This window comes from Herpailurus yagouaroundi, unplaced genomic scaffold (genome assembly GCF_014898765.1).
Source record: "Herpailurus yagouaroundi ecotype Mexico unplaced genomic scaffold, PumYag 77, whole genome shotgun sequence".
Taxonomy (NCBI): Eukaryota; Metazoa; Chordata; class Mammalia; order Carnivora; family Felidae; genus Herpailurus; species Herpailurus yagouaroundi.
In genome coordinates, this window is record NW_024412388.1 from 98962013 (window position 1) to 98984608 (window position 22596).

The following is a 22596-nucleotide window of genomic DNA, read 5'->3' on the forward strand; positions in this document are numbered from 1 at the left end:
ACTGTCTTGTTTTATATATAACTAATTGAATTTCATGGTGACAGATAAAGGTTTTAAATATTAGTTTCAATTTTATTTTTGTTGAAACAGAATTATTAACATAAACAACATTTATTTCTTTAGAATAGCAAAAAGAAAGAAGAACGGATGTTGAAACAAATAGAAAATATGGAAAAAACTGAAACACAATTAAGGTAAGACTAATGAGTTGGCTTTTTTTTGTCTGGCAAAAGATTTTAGTATTTTTCTATTTGTTATGCTTAATTTAAATTACACTTAATGTTGGATATGGTATAAAGTAAAAAATTAGAATGATTGCTTTGGAGTTCTGCTTAAAAATAAAATCATAACAATGTCTTTTGTTCTAGTGTTGAAATAGGTTAGACAGGAATTTTAAAATTTTTTTTTTTTTTTTTTTTTTTTTTTTTTACGTTTATTTATTTTTGGGACAGAGAGAGACAGAGCATGAATGGGGGAGGGGCAGAGAGAGAGGGAGACACAGAATTGGAAACAGGCTCCAGGCTCTGAGCCATCAGCCCAGAGCCCGACGCGGGGCTCGAACTCACGGACCGCGAGATCGTGACCTGGCTGAAGTCGGACGCTTAACCGACTGCGCCACCCAGGCGCCCCTAGACAGGAATTTTAAAGCATCATGAACTTTCTTATATTTAATATTGAAGAAAGTATATGCAAGAAAACTTAGAAGCGAAATTAAAAAAAATTAATGTTATTTTAAAATGTCCATGTTTCTAGGTGTTTTCACAATCGTCTATTTTTAATGCCTGTAAACCAGTCAAGTGGATATAACAATTTATTTTAATCCTTGTTGGTTTTAGAGATGACATTTTCCAGTTTTCCACTATCATAAATAGTATTGCAGTAAACATCTTGGAGCATACAGATTTTTTCCCTTATTTTGAATTTGATAGGATACATTTCAAGGAGAATTTACTGAGTCATAGGAATAACGATTTCAATAACTGTTGATAGTCAAATGGTTTCTAATAGGTTATACTAGTTGTAAACCATGTAGTACAGTCACTATTGTATGAAAATGCTGGCTCCAAAAATCTTTTAATTTGTTTTGGGTATTATTATTAATTTATTTGATAATATAATAGATAAAAACAACTCATTGCTATTAGGACTTGTAATTTTCTTTTTTGGGCGGTAAGTTTTGGAATTTTTTGTGTTTGCTTACTAGAATTTATTTCTAAAATTGCTTATATCTGTTGCCTGCTAATACTTTTGAGGTCTTGTTTACTTACTGATTTACTTAAGCTTTAAATAATATATTTACATATATTTACAATATATTACAGTACATATTTCCCCCAACTTGTGGTTTTCCTTGCATTTTGGGTAATTTTTTGTTGTGTGTAAATTTTTTTAATTTGAATTAAATCTAGTTGTCTTTTTTTGGTAATTTTTCCATTGCTTTTCTACTTAGAAATGTTTTGCCTGCTTAAAATCACATATTAATCTTTTCTTTAGTTCTTTTTCAAATTGATATATTGATACTTAGTTTTCTTTCTCTTTTTCAAATAATAAAAACATTTGAAGATAGCAGTTTACTTCTTAACACAGCTATGGATCTATGACTTAGGTTTTGATATATGGTGTTTTTATGTTTATTTTCTAAACAACCTGTTCCTGTATTTTAAGTTTCCTTTTAATCCATTAGTTAATTTAGATGGTTTCTAAATACTTGGAGATCCTTGTCTGTACTTATATTCTGAAGTATTAAGCTTTGGCTTCTCATTTTGATTAACATATAGGATTGAGAATTATATGAGGTAATGTGAATAAAGTACTACATATAGTGTCTGGCCACAAGACTGTCGCTATTTTCTAGGTTTGGAAAGTCATCTTTTATTACACTTCTAATGATTGCTTTTGTTGTTGTTGCTCAATTTTCTCCTTCAGAGAAAGTAGCTGTTATTTCGAGATTGAATCTCTGTGATTAAAGCACTGTACATTTTGGAGATAAAAAATGAAGACATATTTTAGGGAAAAGCTATCTTTTATTTAGGAGAATTAAAATTACTTAGAAAATATCTTTTTGTACATCTACCTACTCTATGGACATAAATAACTCTGAATATATATGTATATATACACTCTGAAGAGTTATATATAATAATTATATGTGTTATATAATTATATATATTGTATTATATATAGTATATAATTATATATACAGCATAACATATATCACAACTCTATATACTATATATATATGTATATACTCATATAGAAGTAAGAATATGCCAATTAAAAATTTTATACTCAGTTAAAGAGTAAATAGCCTGAATTCAGTTTTTACAAGGCCAATTATTTCATATGATTGAATAATATTTATATATTTCTATAAATAGAAATATCTTCAAGAAGGGGTGCCCGGGTGGCCAGTCGGTTGAGCATCGGACTCTTGATTTCAGCTCAGGTCATGATCCCAAGGTCGTGGGATCAAACCCCGCATCAGGCTCCACACTGAGCATGGAGCCTGCTTGGCATTCTCTCTCTCCCTCTCCCTGCCCCTCTCCCTCTGTCCCTCTCTCCTGCTCATGTGCTCTCTCTAAAATAAAATTTAAAAAAAAAGAAAAATAAATAAATAGCTTCAAGGATCCAAGACAAAAGACCATTGCTTTCATGTGCAACAAATTTTTAATTTACAAAATTTTGAAAGGATAATACATGCATATGGTACAAAATTCAAAGCGACAAAGGGGGGGGGCACATAAGGAAAGAAAACTGTCTTTCCTTTGTCTTTCTGCTGTCTAGTGTCCCTCCCCAGAGGTATCACTGTTTCTTATGTGTGTTTCCAGAGATACTCTCTCTCTGTCTCTATGTAAGGATATTTGTCTATGTAAATATCTCAGTCATGTAGTAGTTCATTAAAAATCACTTGTATTTATGTCCCTAATTTATTTGTATAAAATAATAACTATATCTTGACTATGATGACTAATTTAAGACTAAGGAAGAGTAAAGTGAAATCTTGATTTAAATCAGAAGTACTTCTTTCTAGAGGTTTTTTTTTTTTAATTTTTTTTTTCAACGTTTATTTATTTTTTGGACAGAGAGAGACAGAGCATGAACGGGGGAGGGGCAGAGAGAGAGGGAGACACAGAATCGGAAACAGGCTCCAGGCTCTGAGCCATCAGCCCAGAGCCCGACGCGGGGCTCGAACTCACGGACCGCGAGATCGTGACCTGGCTGAAGTCGGACGCTTAACCGACTGCGCCACCCAGGCGCCCCTCTAGAGGTTTTTTTAGTGGAAAAAGGATCTAGATAGTTTCAAGTTAAATGTATAAATTCATTTAAATGTAGGAGAGGAGGTATATATGTTGACATTAATGCATGAATAATTACCAAACAAAATGAAAATCTAAACCAACAAAAAAATATAGTCAAGCATTTTAGAAATCCCAGAAAATGAATAGAACAAAAAATATAAAGTTTATTACTATATCACTCTTCCATTTCCTTTAAGGAATGACCTGGAATCTGTGCGAGAAGAACTAAAGCAGAAAGGAGATGAAGTTAAATGTAAATTGGACAAGAGCGAAGAAAATGTATGTTATATTTAATAATAAATTGTAGAATAGAATTTCAAATCATAAAATCACCACGTGTGTAAAAAAAAAATAAAGTGAAATATTCTAGTGTATAAATAGTGATATAGGGACTATTGTAGGCTGCTGACCTTAAAAATACAGGCAAAGCTGAGTTATTTTGCTTACAGGATTTATGAGTAACAGAAATAGTGGTATAATTCTAAATTTCTTTCATAAATCCTCAACATTTAATGTTGATATACATTTTAAGGCTAAAGAGGCTCAAGAAAAAATTTGTCAGTAAATAACATACCGATAAAATTGGTAACTTTGTGTTGTGCTTTGGTGGGTATGATGTCAATGTATAGAGATAGGAGGAAGGTTTTCCGGGAAGAATATCACAAAAGTGGAATAGTACAAAGTATGTGATTCCACCATGTTCTAGGCACTGTTCTGGGTATCAAGCTTGGACTTCATTTGTTCTGGTGGATAATGTGTGATCCAATTAAAGTGTTTGTTTTTTTTTTTTTTTAATGCTTATATATTTTTGAGAGAGAGAGAGAGCAAGTGAGAGCATGGGGGGAGGGGGCAGAGAGTGAGAGTGGGGAGTGGGGGGCACAGAATCTGAAGCAGGCTCCAGGCTCTGAGCTGTCAGTACAGAGCCCAAGGTGGGGCTCGAACTCACGAATCACTAGATCATGACCTGAGCGGAAGTCAGATGCTTAGCTGACTGAGTCACCCAGGTGCCCCCAATTAAGATTTGTTATTAGGGAAGTGATATTTTTAATCTTTAAGAATGGAATGAGGAGATATGAAAGGTGCTGGAGTCAGTTGGAAGGCTTTAAAAAAGTGTCCTGAAAGCTCTGGAAAAAAAATCTTGGAAAGGACTTTGGCCTAGTTTAGTTTACTTACTTATTCCTGAATTAATTATGGTGGGTAAGGGGTAGAGTAATTTGGCAAAGCCTGAGGTACTTACCCACCTACTCCTGGAGACAGATTAGCTTCGATCAAACAACATGGATTTAGCAGGATTATCATGGAATTTACACTAACAGAGTTTTCTCAGGAAAGAATGGTGGCCAGACCAAAACATAGGTCCTCTATATAGATGCTGTTGGAGCCTGTACGGGGCATCTAATCAGGATACGTTTCCTGGAAGAAGTGACATTCAATTTGAAACCTTAGATTAATAGGAATTAGTGGAAGTCAGAGAGGTGGACGTAAATATATCAGGGAAAAGAGTGTTATAATTTACAAGTATACACACACTGTATACAGACCATGAGAGAGTCTTTTGTATTTAAACAATTATGAAAAGTTCATCTTGGTTGAAAGGTAGAGTTCAAGATTGTGGTAATAGTGTAGAGAGTAGGGAAAGATGAGAGTGGAGAGATGAGGATAGGGAAAATGAAAGTTGGGAGAGATGAGGGCAGATTATGTAAAGTCTCATAAACTATATTTAGGAATTTGAGGTTATTGAAGAGTTTGACCTGAGGAATGTCATGTTTACTTTTAGAAAGTTGTCAGACCATCTCAACTAAGGATGAGATGAGCTAATATTTTGAAGGGCTTACAGTGTACCAGGAACATTCTAGTTCTCTATATATGTTATCTTAGTTAACTGGAACTTACTTTTGTCCTCTTGTTATGAATTAAGAAATCAAGCCTCTGAGAGCACCTGGGTGGCTCAGTCTGGTTATGCGTCTGATTCTTGACTTCGGCTCAGGTCATGATCTCACAGTTTGTGAGACTGAGCCCTGCATCAGGGTCTGGCTGGTAGCACAGAGCCTGCTTGGGATTGTCTGCCTCTTTGTTCATCTCTCCCTGCCCCCTCCCCCCAATAAATAAATAAACTTAAAAAAAAAAAAAAAAAGAAATTGAGACTCTGAATGTCATGAATAAGAAGTAGTAGTGGTAGTGCTGGACTTCTACCATTCTTTAGACTTTCCCATATTTTTTTCTTCCAAAAACGTATTTTTTACTTTCAGTTTCATATTTACTACGTTCAACCAGAAAAAAACAATTTAATCTTATCCTAAAGACTTGCTATGTAATTTACTGCTTTAAAATTTGCATCGGAGGCTCAAGACCCCCGTCCTTTTGTTTGTGATGTGGTAAAACATGAATTTAGTGTTTAAAATAAAAATTCTCTACCAAGAATTTAAATTTATGTTATCAGTGTACAAGATATTAGTGATGAGTTAAGGGAAAAAACCCAAAATGCAAAACAAGTTGTTAGCATATTTAAGCTTTTTCCATGGTTGGATTTCTATTTACCTATTGAAACAGCTTCTCAGAAAGAATCCAGTTTGTAAGTAGTTCTCAGATATTTGCCTGGCATTGATATTCATTACACTTTTCCCCCCAATCTGCTACCTTAGTTTAGACATTTATATTGTTTCATGCATGCTTTATCTGAGCCTATTTTCTCATCTCTAAAATGGAGATGATAATACCTGACCTGTCTTTATCATTGGGTTGTTACAAGGTTCAGATCTAACAAATGTTTGTGAAAGACATATTTAAAAAATTATAAACATTTGTATGCAAGACAACTGTTAAAAATCCAGGGTAGCGGGTACCTAGGTGGCTCAGTTGGTTAAGTGTCTGACTCTCGATTTCGGCTCGGGTCATGATCTCATTCATTGTTTGTGAGATTGAGGCTTGGGTTGGTGCTGATGGCGCAGAGCCTGCTTGGGATTCTTTCTCCCTCTCTATCTGCCCCTTTCCCACTTGTATGTGTGCATACGCACACACATGCACTCTCTCTCCCTCAAAATAAATAAATAAACTTTTTTTTTAAATTTCAGGGTAAACTGGGAAGTTAATAAAATATAAAGTGATTATTGGGCCAAGATAAGAATGATGAACATTAAAGACAGTTTCTTTTTAAAAAAAAAAAGAATACTGAAATAAACTGGGAGAATGGATATTTTTGTAGAAATATAAGACTAAGTTTTATAATTCCGTTTCTATAAGATTCTCATAGAAGAAAATTCTGTTAGCATTTTTAATCTGATGTCATATAATGTTTTTTAGGCTCGCAGCATTGAATGTGAAGTTTTAAAAAAAGATAAACAAATGAAGATATTAGAGAACAAGGTATTATCAAATCGCAAAAAATGTTTTTGAGAAAAGAGACTTTGTAACAATATATGTATGACTAGATTCTTTAGGAGGAGTCCTTACACTGTCTTGTAGAAAGAGATCTCAATTCTCCACTGAAGGCTTTAAGGAATAAGTTTGGATTTTTACTGCAGGTTTCTTTGAAGAGGCCATTAGTTCAGGAGTTTTGTACAGTGCTTCAAACAGCAGTTTCATTAAACTCCTCTTTAGTTATCTCTTCCCTTTCCCCAGATTTCACACTCTCAGCAGCTGTATTTGTTGCAGATATCTTTAGAGCGGCAAGATGCTTTTAAACATTATTGTTAGACTTTGCTCTCATTCTTATAATCAAGGGAGCTACAGAAAATTTTCTTGTCTTTTTATGTGAAGTTATGAAGTGTTTTTACTGCCTGGCTGTCCATCCCAATTCACTCTTCCTTTCTCTATCCCTCACCACACACTTGTCCTAAACTTGACCTTCTTTATAGTTGAGTAGTCCTCTGGAAAAGTATAGTTCACTCTCTGAAGTTCTGACCTCTAATAAGCAACACTGTTTTCTTCTACCTAGAATTCTGGTGAATAAAATTCTTTGTTTCTATGCACATGAATTATTTTATTTAAAATTGAACTGTGATTTCAAAAACTTTGATAGTTAAATACTTTTCAAGAATTTTTGGACATCCTACCAAATATATTTATCTTCATTAGCCCTAAATTTGGAGATTATTTAAACTTAAAAGGAATGAAAACTTGTTATTTTAATTTTCATTAGCTTATTCAGAAAGAAGGGAGAGTGAGGTGGGGCAGTCAAAATGACTTCAAAGTTGATAGTTTTGATGCCACTATCATTTTAGTAAGGTATATAATTTTTGGATGGTAGTAATGCCAATAATAAAGAAGGTTTTTTTTAGGAATACCAGTATTTGAAGTCTTTTCAGGTCTGATTCTGCTTTTTGTTCTTTCTGCTGATTCTTTTGTGTTTTTTAATGATTCTTTGGAATTTCATCTATGGGATTTCTTTGAGATTTGTATTGAAGTTGGGATCTTCCCCAAAAGATTTTCTTGGGAGCATTATTCACCAGGAACCATTTTAAATTAAATTCTCCTTTTTTAAGTTTTTCCAAATAATAGAGATAGCATGAATTCAGCCTATAAACTCATATAAGGCCACCTCATGTCTACAAATTTCAGGGAAGATTTTGATACCTTTCACTTAAGTGTTAGCATCAAGACAGACAAGTTTTCTTACAGTACCCTTCTGTATGGCAGATTTATTTCTTGTTTACATTTTCATAGGGTAGGTAGTCTTTTGAGTTTATGGCTTTATGCGGGGTTGTGTTATTGAATTCTTTACCTTTAGTGAGCTCTAAGTTTTATCTATCTCCCTTACCCTAGGTAGTTTCAACATACATCCTTAGCTGGTTTTGGTGCTACCCCCAAACCTACTATTATCACTTTAAATTATAATTTCAAGTAAGCAGATTACCTGTTTTGTAGCCATTTACTTTTAAATTATCAGGAAGGTTGTTCAGAGTATCTAGCTGGCTTTTGTGTCAAAATTGGAAGTAAGGAAAAATTGTATACACAAATAGTTGTACCTGCTAATATGTTTATACCAGTAAAATTGCTGTGAAAATCACTTTTCTTTAACTTTTCTTCCATGAAGTAGACGGTTTGGGGGTGGGGGATATTAAAAATGAGATAAATGAGTTACTTTAAACAACAGTGCCGTGTATTACTCAGCTTTAGAATAATAGCTAACTATGACTGCAGGTGGGTTTTGCAGTAAAAATATTTAACAGAATAGTTTGTGCTAAGAGAGGTTAGTTCCCCCCCCCCCCCCGTTTGGAGTTTCTATTTTGATGGAAATTAGGACAGTTTACAAAGTTGTAATGTCTTAGGACTGGTTAGAAATCTGTGCTACTTTTATGGTCCTCCAAATATTTCTTACCCTAATGCCTCCTGGTCCAATCATGCCTGTGTACTCAGGTGAAATAGTCTCTTAAAGTGAGATAAAAAAAAAAAAAAGTGGTTTAGATAAGAGGAATTAGAATGTAGCTAGAATATAGAGTATCACATTATTTCCCTTCCCCAAATATAACAAGTAAAAGAGACTCAGAAATGAGAAATGGGGAATAATGAGTGGGGAATAATGAAATGGGGAATAATGAGTAATAATGGGGAACAAATTACAGTTAATCTTATCTCTGGCTGTAGCTTTTGAAAATCCAATTAATATAATTCAGCCTTCTGTATAGAATTTACCAAGAGGCACATTTTCTTCATTACAATTTATACTTGATCACATAATTTTTGACATTAATGGAATTACTTAACCACATGATTTTTGAAATGACCTCTTTGTTACCTTATGCAATATTTTTGTTTAAAATTACTTATTTTGACTGGAATATTGAATAAAATAATTATAATTTCTCATAATTTGTAGTGTAACAATTTAAGGAAACAAGTTGAAAATAAAAGCAAGTGTATTGAAGAACTCCAGCAAGAGGTATGTACTGATTCTCAAAATCAAACTATTAAAGGAAAACTATTTTTTTCACTATACTTTTAGAGAATAATGCTTTTCTTTCCTTTGGTAATTTCAGTCTAAGTCAGTGGCAGTGCAAAATTGAATCACTGAATGTAATTCTGTATTTTTAATTTTTTACAGAACAAGGCCTTAAAAAAAAAGGGTACAGCAGAAAGCAAGCAACTGAATATTTATGAGATAAAGGTATTTGGACTCTTTGTTTTTAAAATACTAGTAAGTAGATGAGAATTTAGGAATTTTAAACTCTTCATATTGTAGCAGTTATTTTCAGAAATTATCTTTTGAGATTACAGGAATCCTTTTAGTTGTAATAGAGTACTTGTCTGTGATTTAGCTGAATTAAAATAATATAAGCAGCTTAAAATACATGAACGTGTGTGGTATATGTGTGTATTCATATTCCTTACCCATACCTCCACAATTGAGATTGAGTAGATTTTGGGGTGGAGCCTTGGAATCTACATTTTATTTTATTTTATTTTTTTTAATTTAACTTTATTTTTTTATTTTTTTTCAATATATGAAATTTATTGTCAAATTGGTTTTCATACAACACCCAGTGCTCATCCCAAAAGGTGCCCTCCTCAATACCCATCACCCACCCTCCCCTCCCTCCCACCCCCCATCAACCCTCAGTTTGTTCTCAGTTTTTAACAGTCTCTTATGCTTTGGCTCTCTCCCACTCTAACGTCTTTTTTTTTTTTTTTCCTTCCCCTCCTCCATGGGTTTCTGTTAAGTTTCTCAGGATCCACATAAGAGTGAAAACATATGGTATCTATCTTTCTCTGTATGGCTTATTTCACTTAGCATCACACTCTCCAGTTCCATCCACGTTGCTACAAAAGGCCATATTTCATTTTTTCTCATTGCCACGTAGTATTCCATAGTGTATATAAACCACAATTTCTTTATCCATTCATCAGTTGATGGACATTTAGGCTCTTTCCATAATTTGGCTATTGTTGAGAGTGCTGCTATGAACATTGGGGTACAAGTGCCCCTATGCATCAGTACTCCTGTATGCCTTTGGTAAATTCCTAGCAGTGCTATTGCTGGGTGATAGGGTAGGTCTATTTTTAATTTTCTGAGGAACCTCCACACTGTTTTCCAGAGTGGCTGCACCAATTTGCATGGAATCTACATTTTATAGAAGCTCTACATATGATTATCTGGCTGCCCAAGAAGTTTGCGAACCATTGATTTTGCAGAAACAAATTGAATTTAGGGAATGTCAGCTCATGATGTCAGAGCTCTAATTTGTTATCATATGCCCAAGTCTTTGAACAACAACTGACAGTACTCAAATAGTTTTTGAGTCTTGAATGGAAAACAGTGGTTCTCGGTGTTTGAGACATGGCCCTTTTCTAGGAAAGCAAAAATATTACACCTTCCTGTAATACTATTTGAGATTAAAAATATATAAACATTGTGTTAAAAATGAAAAGAAGTCTCAAACTGCTGGAATTATGTAGAAAAGTAACATACATATATCCTATAAATCAGCCTTCTGTAGGTAGAATCAGGAGAAATGTACAAAATCTTCATAGCAGCATTACTTATAGTAGCCCTAAACTGAAGATGACACAGATAACCATTAGCAGTATAAAAATAAGTCAATAGGAAATCACTCTAAGATGACCCCGATGATGGAATTAGCAGGTAAGATCATTTATGTAGCTATTTTAATTGTGTTCAAAGATGGAGAGTATGATTATAATGAAATAACAAATGGGGAATCTCCATGAATAAATGGAAACTTTAAAAAAGAATCACATGGAGATTCTAAAACTGAAAAGTAAAATATCTTAAACTTCAAGTGTCCTAGTAGTAGATTGAAAATGGATGAAGAGAGTGTCCGTGAACTTGAAGCTGGATCAATAGAAATGATCAGAGAAGCACAGAAGAAAGATGGAGAAGAAAATAAAAAAAGGAATGGTACTTTAGTGGCCTGCGGGACAATATCAAGTGGTTTTAAGTGTGTAGTTGGAGACCCTAAGAAGAGGGTAGAGAGAGAATAGGTCAAAAGAAGGTTATTTGAAGGATTTCTGAAAAATTTCCCACATTTAATAAAAAACAGAAACTTGTAGATCTGTGGCTTTTATCAAATCCAGAGGAAGATAAACAGAAAATGATACCTAGGCAGGTGTATCTTAGTCAAAGTGCTAAAACCCAAAATAGAAACTTAAAAGCAGCCAGAGAAGAACATCATATTGCATATGGGGAAACAATGACACAAATAAGGGCTGACCTTGCATTAGGACAGTGAAGGCTGGATGTCAAAGGAATGACATCTGTAAAGTGGTGCCAGAAATAAACCATCAAGCCAGAATTCTGTATGCAGCAAAAATAAGGACATTGAGAGTTGTACTAATCGTTAAAGATCTGCTGAAGGAATTTTTTTCTGTCTGAAGGACAATGACATCAGATGAAAACTTGAATCAATGGAAGGAATGAAAAGTACTAGAAACAGTAAATATGTAAATGAATACAAAAGGCTATATATTTTTCTTTTTTTTTTTAATTTTTAAAATGTGTATTCAGCTTCTATAAAAAAATTCTATGTACAGTGCATAAGATATATGACAGCCATGGCTCAAAGGGCAGGAAGGTAAATACAACTATTTTGTTGTAGGATTTTTACATGATACATGAAGTAGTACACTATTAAGTCCTTGTGTAGACTATAAGTTAGTGATACATATTCTCTCTAGAGCAGTCACTATAAAATAATGGAAAGAAACAGTGAAAAGCCAATAGAAAAATGAAATGAAGAAAAAAAATTTTCCATTGGTTGTCAAATGATCCTTTATTGAAATATTTTTATTTACAGTTCTTCACCAGCTTAGCTCCACTGCTCACTATTGATGTCATGAGAGTGTCAGCCATCAACATTGCAGCCCGCAGATTGGGCAGTCAGTCCCCAAGATCTCTTTAATGGTTCCAGACAGTTCTCTAGCAAAGATCGGTGCCACATCTGTCTGACTTTGTTGCCAATCTCATCAAAAGTGATATTTCCACTGTGCGTAGTATTTTTCTGCTGCTTTCTGTCTCTTGGCAGTTTCTTGATGGCTTTGATAATCAGGTCAGAGGCAGAAGGTACTACTTCAATCTAGTCCTGTCTGTTCTGAATGGCCAGTTTCACTGTAATCCTCAGACCCTTCCAATCACCAGTTGCCTTGGTGATATCATCACAAACCTTTTTTGGAGACAGACGTAGGGGGCTGATCTTCGGGGCTAGGACAGATGTGGCACCACCTTCTCTACCATTGCCCATCAGGTATACAACTTTCATCTCATTGGGATCAAACTTTATTGGCATGGTGACAGCAGTTGATGTCGGATGAATCTGGATTTGGGACCACCAAAGACAGTTGCACCTTCATCTCCTCCCAGCCAAAAGCCAAAAAAGTGGAATACTAAAAAATTTTGATAAATCCAAAAGAGGAGCAGAACAAAAAAAGAGATGACATGAAGGCAAAGAGCAAAATGATACATCTGAATCAAGCATATCAATAATTACCTTAAATATCAATGGACTAAATAATAAAAAGAAAGGCAGAGATTGTTAGTCTGGATAAAAAATTGAGACCAAACTATATGCTACCTATAAGAGACATACTTTATTTAATGTAAAGATACAAGGAGGTTGAAAATAAAGATGAAAAAGATACATTGTATACCATGCAAACAGTAAGAATAGGAAAACTGGAGTGATTGTTTTAATAACACACAAAATAGATTAAGATAAAAGTATTATCAGAGATCCAGAGGGGCATTTCACAGTGATAAAGGCATTAATGTATCAGGAAGATGTAACAATCATGAGTATGTTTGTATTTTATAACAGAGCTTCAAGATACATGAAGCAAAAACTTAAACTAAAATGAATTATAATACACCTCTTTTAGCAATTGATACAACTAGTAAAAAATTGGTAAGAATGTAGAAATTCTGAACAACACCATTTACTACCTTGACTTAATTTGCATTTATAGAACACTATAGTTAAGCTGTGAATTATTTTGTAGACACATAGAATGTTTACCAAGGAAGACCATATGCTGGGCTATAAAACAAGTCTCCATATGTTTAAAAAGATTGAAGTTTTACAAAGTATATTCTCTAACTACAATAGAATTAAGTTAGAAATAAGTAACCTTAAGATACCTAGAGAAGTCTGAATATTTAGAAATTAAATATCACACTAATAAGTCATAGGCCAAAGAAGAAATCACAAGAAAAGTTAGAAATGATTTTAAACTGAATAATGATAGAAATACAGCATGTCAAAATTTGTGGCATGCATTTGGCAGGTTTTGGAAGGAAATTTATAAACAATGTTCGTTTTAGAAAAGAAATGACTCACGTTTTTATTCAGAAACTGAGAAAAGGTGAGCAAATTAAACCGAAAGAAAGTAGACAAAAGGAAATAGTAAAGAAGAGAGATCAAAGAAACAGAAGAGAGACAAAGAGAAAAAAAAAATGAAAAAAATCAATGAAGTCAAAAGTTGATTCTTTGAAAATATTACTAAAATTGATAATCCCTTAGCAGGATTGATCACAAAAATAATAAAACTCACTAAAGGTAAGAATGAAATAGGACATTAATATAAATATTATAAATATTGGAAAGATAAGGGAATGTCATGGACAATTATATGCCAATAAATTTGAAACTTAGATGACATGGGAAAATTTGGAAAACCTAATTTACTAGAACGGACACAAAATGAAACAGAAAATCTAAAGAACCATATATCAGCGATACTGAATTCGTCATGAAAAATTTCCTAGAGAAATATCCAGATCTGGAAGATCTCACTGGTGAATTCTAACAAATGCTTCAGGAAGAAATAATACCCATCTTGGGGGATGGGCAAAATGGGTGTTAGGGAGTAGGAGATACAGCTTCCTAGTTATGGAATGAGTAAGTCGTGGGAATTAAAGGTACAGCATAGGAACATAGTAATACTATTGTTAATAGTATTGTGTGATGACAAATGGTAGCTACAGTTGTGGTGAGTGTGTAGCATAATGTATAGAGATGCTGAATGACTTTGTTGTACACCTGAAAGTAATGTAAAACTGTATATTCAAAAAAATTTTTTAAATAATATCAGCCTTCTATGAACTCTTCCTAAAAATAGAAGGGGAACAATTCCCAACTAGTTTTTTTGATACCAAATCCTGGCAAAGACATTACAAGAATATCTTTTATTTTTTCGCTATGCCTTAAAAATATAGGTATAAGGGTGCCTGGGAGGCCCAGTTGGTTAAGCATCTGACTTCGACTCAGGTCATGATCTCAGTGCTCATGAGTTTGAGCCCCGCGTCAGGCTCTGTGTTGACAGTTTGGATCGTGGAGCCTGCTTCGGATTCTGTGTCTCCCTCTCTCTCTCTCTGCCTTTCCCATTTGTTCTCTGTCTCTCTCCCTCAAAAATAACATTAAAAAATATATATGTATAAAATCCTTAATATAATAGTAAATTTAACCTTGTAATGAAAACTATCTTACATTGAACGAGTGAAGGTTTATCTTGAGAAGGTAGTTTAAAATTTGAAACAGTGTAATTTCCTGTATCAAGTAATAAAAGAGAACAATATAATCATTTCAGTGATTGCAGAAAAAGCATCTGACAAAATTCTGCACTCATTTTTTTTTTATTTAAAACAATTTTTTTAAATGTTTATTTATGAGAGAGAGAGAGAGAGACAGAGTGTGAGCGGGGGAGGGGCAGAGAGAGAGGGAGACACAGAATCCGAAGCAGGCTCTAGGTTCCAAGCTGTCAGCACAGAGCCCGACGCGGGGCTCGAACTCATGGACCGTGAGATCATGACCTAAGCCAAAGTCGGACACTCAACCGACTGAGCCACCCAGGCGCCCCTGCACTCATTTTTTTAAAAATATAATTTATTGTCAAGTAGCTAACATACAACGTATACAGTGTGTTCTTGGTTTTGGGGATAGATTCCTGTGATTTATCACTTACATACAACACCCAGTGCTCATCCAACAAGTGCCCTCCTCAATGCCCATCTCCCATTTTCCCCTCTCTCCCATCCCCCTTATCAATCTTTAGTTCTCTGTATTTAAGAGTCTCTTATGGGTTTGCCTCCCTCTCTGTTTGAAACTATTTTTCCCCTTCCCTTTCCCCATGGTCTTCTGTTAAGCTTCTCAAGTTCCACATATGAGTGAAAACATGGTATCTGTCTTTCTCTGACATATTTCTTAGCACAATGGCTTCCAGTTCCGTCCATGTTGTTGCAAATGACTGGATTTCATTCTTTCTCATCACCAAGCACTACAGTACACTCATACAATGGAACAGCGTTTAGCAGTGAAAATGAAGGAAGTGTATTTACACACATAAGTATCTGAAATATACTGATGAATAAAAAAATGCAAGAAAGAAAAATAAACATACATTTACATAAAGTTCAAAAACAACTCTGAAATATTGGTAGATAAATATACAGTAGAACTATAAAGAAGAGCAAGGAAAAATGAATATTAAGGATATTTGTTACATTTGAGGGGCAGAAGGGGCAAACCAATGAAGAGAGGCACTCAGAAGTATTTATCAATATTGATACTATTCCATCTTAAAGTTGGTTGATTCTTGAGTACAGTATACAGTCTGATTCATTGATAAATTACTTATACCTCCCTTCCCCAATTCCTGTCCCTGCCATATACCTACTCTTCATTTCTAATTCAGCTCTAAAGTAATAAGTGACTCTGGAGGGTGGATATGCTAATTCAGGTTTCTCTTTCTTTTGATAATTTCTGTGTTTGAATCATGTCTACCCAACTCAGTACATTTTTGTACAAAATGTATGAAAATAGTAGAAATCAGAGATATTAATTCTTTATAGAAAATCTCTTTAAGACTATGTCTTTCATGAAATCTATTTTTCTCATTTGCTTATGCTTTTAGTATCCTATCTAGGAATCCACTGCCAGATCCATGAATGTTAGCTCCTATTTTCTTCTAAGAGTTTTATGGTTTTAGCTATTACAGTTAAATCTTTAATCTGTTTTGAGGTTTTTTTTTTATGATACGAGGTTAAGTGTCCAGATTTATTTCTTTCCATGTGAATAGCAGTTGTCTCAGCAACATTTGTTAGAGTATTCTTTCCCCATTGAATTGTCATGTTACTCTTGTTGAAAATAAATTACAAATTGACCATAGCTGTATGGCCTTGTTTCTGGACTCCCAATTCTATTGCCTTGATCTGTATGTTATCTTATGTCAATATCACACTGTTTTAATTATTGTAGCTTTGTAATAAGTTTTATTATAAATTATTAATGAGTATGTGTCCTCCAACATCATTCTTTTTCAAGATTGTTTTGGCTATTCAGGGTTCCTAATAATTCCATATAAACTTTAGGATCAGCTTCTATATTTTCTGACAAAAAGATGGTTGGGATGTTGGTAGACATTTTATTGAATGTATCAAAGGGCAGTGTCAAAAGAGTGAAAGGCAACCCACAGGATAGAGAGAATATTAGCCAGTCATATACTTGGTAATGATCTAGTATTCAGAATATAAAGAACACTTCCAATTCAGCAACAAAAGGCAGTCACAAAAGGACAGATGCTGCATGATTCCACTTTTTTGAGGCATGAGTCAGATTCACAGAAGCAGAGATTAGAATGGGCAAGGGGTAGGGGGAAATGGAGAGTTCCTCAATTTGTATAAAGTTTCCATTAGGTAGGATAAGTTAGTTCTAAGATCAGCTGTACAGCAGCAGATGGTACAGCATGGTACCTACAGTCAACAATACTGTATTGTGAACTTATTCATTTAAGAGGATCTCACGTTAAAATGTTCTTAATGGCAAAAAACAAAGGGATAGCAGGAAACTTTTGGAGGTGATGCATTATGTCTATCATCTGAATCGTGGTGGTTTTACGGTATATGCATATGTCTAAATTTATCAAATTGTATACATTATGTGTAGTTTTTTTTATGTGTATCAGTTGTACCTCAGTAAAGCTGTTTGTTTTGTTTTGGTAAAAGAGCAGACTTTTCTTTGAGTCACATGGATGTTCTATCCAAATGGAGTACTTACTATAATAAACCCAAACCTGAGACTAAATAAATATTGCTGAGGAATGGATTAAAAATATATATATGGTTGCTTTTAAAACATTACTTGCTAAGACTACATACATACTTCGGGGGAGAAGATAGATTTTGTGAAAAATAAAGCACATCTCACCGTATAAAAAATGTAAGAAAATGATCTAACCACAATTGCAATGAATAAGTAATCTTTTAAGATTCACAAAACCCCAAAATGAATACAGAATATTTTTAAGTAATCCACAGCATTTACTAATGTTCATGTTATTTTCTTTGCTCAAAGGTCAATAAATTAGAATTAGAACTAGAAGTTGCCAAACAAAAATTTAAAGAAATGACTGACATCTATCAAAAAGAAATTAAAGACAAAACGATATCAGAAGAAAATCTTTTGGAAGAGGTAGGAAAAACTATGTTTGAAAATTTGTTATCTTAAAACTATATTTTTATTAGCACTTTAAGAGAAAAGCAATTCTTATTTTTAAATTATGATTTTTAAAATATTTAATAAATTTATATGAGACAGTTTCTATGAAGCTTAAAAATATCTTTGTTATTATAAGTATTTGAGTACTGAGTAGTATATTTTGCCAAGACTAAGATGATAACATTAAAAGGTTATAACATTACAGTGTTATATTGTCATCTTACTTGATAGAACACCCTAAAATAAACCAAAACAGTAATGCATTTTCTGCTTGGCTTTCCTAATATCCTTGTGTTTGATTTCTGCATTTTATGTAAGTAGTGTGTATGGTCTTTGGATTTAAGTTAAATTTGTTTTTTGTGCATTAATTTTAAGAATCACTTTATTTGATAGGTTGAGAAAGCAAAAGTAATAGCTGATGAAGCAGTAAAATTACAGAAAGAAATTGATAAGCGATGTCAACATAAAATAGCTGAAATGGTAGCACTTATGGAAAAACATAAGGTAACTCTTCCCTTTTTGTGTATTGAAAACTATTAATTGGAGCCATATTTATGAATAAAATGATGAAATCAAGATAACATTCTGATATGTCAGAAAACTATGCAAGAATGTCTTATTACAGCTAGAATATTCTTGATCTCTCATTTCTCACAGTTTGGGTCTTAACTACACAAAGCTGAGTTCGGGTGTCACTTCCTTGGTAGAATCTCTCTTTTTGTCATCTGTGATGTATGGAAGTAATCACTTTTCTTCTGAATTTTCCTAGTAGTCTCTTATAGCCACCTTCTATTTATTTAAGTACATCCCCAGGAGATGTATCTGGTAAATATTTATATCATCTATATGGCTAACACATATTAGGATAAACAAATTTTTATCAGTGGTATAAATAGATGAAAGACTTCATGTTTGTTGTGTTTGTGAGTATGCTGTATTTTTTGTTCTAAAAGTAACGTTCTAAAAGTAGTCATTCTTTTACGGGAATTTACCTTTATTCCCTTCAAGATTTGGAGAGGAGGTAGGCTATATCTATCTATCTATCCATGTTAAAAATTGTTGGTGAAATATAACATTGTTATGAGGTAACCAACAAGAATTAAAAATATTTAAGTAATAAATATTAACAAAATTCATAAAAATATTGGGAACTCGGGGTGCCTGGGTGGTTCAGTCAGTTAAGCATCCTACTCACGATCTCAGCTTAGGTTCGTGAGTTCAGGTCTCATATTGGGTTCCACGCTGGGTGTGGAGCTTAACTTTAAAATATTGTGAACTCATAGATTTAAGTATATTTTATATATCTCAATCCAGTATAATCCTTGATGCTCAAATTGTTTATCTTTTGGCCAGCGGGAGGCTCTTCAAACTCATTGGCCAGTCCTTTTGACCTTAATAATTTCTGACAGCTTTTTTGCTTTCTATTGTGACAAATGCTCAAGAGTCATCCTGTATTCCCAGATCTGGAATCAGTTACTTTTCTAAGAGGTCCTGGCATTCCTACCTTAGTTTTTAAATTATGACATTCAACATTTCTAATTAAAAAGAATTTTTTGCTGCTCTTGTGTTAGATTATTTTCAAGACTGTTTTTTTATGTTTCATTGATTACATTATATGAATAAAAAAGACTTGAAAAGTTAGGAAAAAACTCAGATATATATCACTGAATTCCTAGACATTGTCTAACAAATATTAAATGCTTAAGAATACCACCATTAATAAAACATGACCTATTTGTGTTTTGATACACCTAAAATATTTTCTCTGTTTAATATAGCACCAATATGATAAAATAGTTGAAGAAAGAGACGCAGAATTAGGACTTTATAAAAGCAAAGAACAAGAACAGTCATCAATGAAGGCATCTTTGGTGAGTTACAGAGCAAATAGTACTAATGCCAATTTTCATATCAGCATGGCTGGTGGTAAAGAGTAATATATTAAATAAAGCCATAATTTTAGAGCTATGGAATCAAAGAATCTTACATTTTGAAAAAGATCTTATGGGTTTGATAGTTAAGTGGTTTTCCAATTTATATTCTGAAATGGTGGAGTGAACTATTTTTTCAAATGAATAAATATAAACTCCAGTTACAAATAAATTTGGAGCTCTGATAGAGATGGGGAGAGGAGGAATGGGATATATTAGGAGATGCTGAGGAGGAGAATATACATGGTGCTAACATTTCTTCAGAGAAAACTGTAAGAAATTTGTCTAAATGAAATCTTTAGTCATGTTCAGCTAGCAGGCTGTCTATCAGTAGACTTTTAAAGTGTATATATTTTATTAGTGAATTTATTTCTCTGAAAAACCGAATATATCTGAAGCATTTGTTAGCATTGTTTTGAGAAATACATGGATGTACTTGAAAATTTCATATTTTTTTTTTCTTTAGGAAGCTGAACTATCTAATTTCAAAAATGAGCTTTTGTCTGTTAAGAAACAACTTGAAATAGAAAGAGAAGAAAAGGTAGGTTTTGTGGCATTAAAGTAACTAATTGTACCATTTAGGTGTGACTTTGTTTTCTTAATTTTTTACTGAAGTATAATTGCAACATTGTTCTTATAAACATGTCATACTAGAAAATATATATTTATTATATATATTTAATATTAATTAAATATTAATATTAATTATATTTATATTAAATATATATAATAAATATATTTTTTTAAAATATAGTTTTTCCCCATTAGCTTCTTTTTCAGACATATTTAGTATATTCCTTTATTGAAATATTAAACATATAAATATAGCCATACTTTAGGAGTGCTTTTAGATAGAAGTACTTGGAAAATATTATCTCGTATATTATAAAATGCTTATGTATTTAGATGTGTTTTTTAAACTATTCATCAGGTTTTAGGAAAGAATAATGCTTTATATTTGTATAGTGTTTTGCAGTTTACAAAATGAATTGACTTACTTAAAAATTTTTTGTAATGTTTATTTTTGAGAGAGAGTGCGTATGCATGAGTTAGTGGGAGAGGGGTGGAGAGAGAGGGAGACACAGAATCTGAAGCAGGCTCCAGGCTCTGAGCTGTCAGCACAGAGCCTGACATGGGGCTTGAACCCACGAAGTGCGAGATCATGACCTGAGCCGAAGTGGGACGCTCAACTGACTGAGCTACCCAGGCACCCTGACAAAATGAATGGGCTTATTTTAAAATGGCAGATACTATTTATTTATTCTTGCTTTCTATAGGATATCCTACCTAATCCTTACAACAATGGTATAAGCAATATATATTATCCTCATTTTTACAGAGTTTAGGTTATTTATTCAAGATCACGTAATAAAAAAGTAAAATGACTTAGAATTCAAATCTAGGTCTATTTTACATGATTCCAAAACCTGTTCTCCTAATGACTCACCAGCAGCCTAGGTAACTTGCACTTTCAGTTTCAAGACCCTGTGCATTTGTTCACTTTGTTTCTTGTACTTAATTCCTTTCTTCACTATGGCAAATCTGACACATCTTTCAACTTCCAAAGGTGAGCTTACTGTATATAAGTATTTTCATAGCAGTTTGTACTTATATTAAAAATAGTTATGTCACTCTATGCTTCTATTATATTTCAGGCTCTTCAGAGGCAAGGATTATATCTTATTTATTTTTGTTTTCTCTTTGAGCACAGTGCTTTGAAAAAATTTTTAATGTATTTTTTTATTATTTTTATTCTTTTTTTAATGTTTATTTTGACAGAAAGAGTGCAAGAGGGGAAGGGGCAGAGAGAGAGGGAAACACAGATTCTGAAGCAGGCCTGTCAGCACAGAGCCCAACATGGGGCTCAAACCCACAAACCGCAAGATCATGACCTGAGCCAAAGGTCTCAGATGCTTAACCCACTGAGCCACCCACGAGGCTCTGAAAAGTCTGCTTTTCAGAAGCAGAAAAATCTTCTTTATAGATTTTAGATACTAACCCTTTATCAGCTGTGCTGTTTGCAAATACCTTGTCCCATTCTGTCAGTTACCTTTTAGTTTTGTTGATTGTTTCCTTTGCTGTGCAGAAGATTTTTATCTTGATGAGGTCCCAATAGTTGATTTTTGCTTTTATTTCCCTTGGCTTCAGAGATGTGTCAAGTAAGAAATTGCTGCAGCTGAGGTCAAAGAGGTTGTTGACTGTTTTCTCTAATAGGATTTTGATGGTTCCTGTCTCACATTTAGGTCTTTCATCCATTTTGAGTTTATTTGTGTGTATGGTGTTAAAAGTGGTTCGGTTTTGGAGTGTCTGGGTGGCTCAGTTGGTTGAGTGTCCGACTTCGGTTCAGGTCATGATCTTGCAGTTCGTGGGTTCGAGCCCCATGTTGGGCTCTTTGCTGACAGCTTGGAGTCTGGAGCCTGCTTCAGATTCTGTGTCTCCCTCTCTCTCTGCCCCTCCCTGCTCACATGCTCTCTCTCTCAAACATAAAAAAAAATAAAAAATAAAGTGGTTCAGTTTCATTCTTCTGCATGTCACTGTCCAGTTTTCTCAACACCATTTGTTGAAAAGACTGTCTTTTTTTCCATTAGATAGTCTTTCCTGCTTTGTAGAAGATTAGTTGACCCTATGGCTGTGGGTCTATTTCTGGGTTTTCTGTTCTGTTCCATTGATCTATGTGTCTGTTTTTCTGCCAGTAGTATATTACAGCTTTGTAATATAGCTTGAAGCCCAGAATTGTGATGCCTCCAGCTTTGCTTTTCTTTTTCAAGATTGCTTTGACTATTTGGGGTCATTTGTGCTTCCATATAAATTTTAGGACTGTTTGTTCTACCTCTGTGAAAATGCTTTGATAGGGATTGCATAAAATATGTAGATTGCTTTGGGTAGTATTGACATTTTAACAATATTTTTTCTTCCAATTTGTGA

General features: G+C 33.6%; 1 protein-coding gene across 4 annotated transcripts in view; it reads left to right on the forward strand.

The window, feature by feature from the left end:
- Positions 1 to 22596, forward strand: part of SYCP1 (synaptonemal complex protein 1) — a 122273-nt gene that overhangs the window by 60716 nt on the left and 38961 nt on the right. For all 4 annotated transcript variants that reach the window (XM_040471396.1, XM_040471397.1, XM_040471398.1 and 1 more), the window contains 8 exons: positions 124 to 194; positions 3497 to 3578; positions 9115 to 9177; positions 9340 to 9402; positions 17597 to 17713; positions 18134 to 18244; positions 19519 to 19611; positions 20138 to 20212. In XM_040471396.1, the coding sequence (XP_040327330.1) occupies positions 124 to 194; positions 3497 to 3578; positions 9115 to 9177; positions 9340 to 9402; positions 17597 to 17713; positions 18134 to 18244; positions 19519 to 19611; positions 20138 to 20212 (675 nt within the window). The remainder of the gene's footprint in view (positions 1 to 123; positions 195 to 3496; positions 3579 to 9114; positions 9178 to 9339; positions 9403 to 17596; positions 17714 to 18133; positions 18245 to 19518; positions 19612 to 20137; positions 20213 to 22596) is intronic.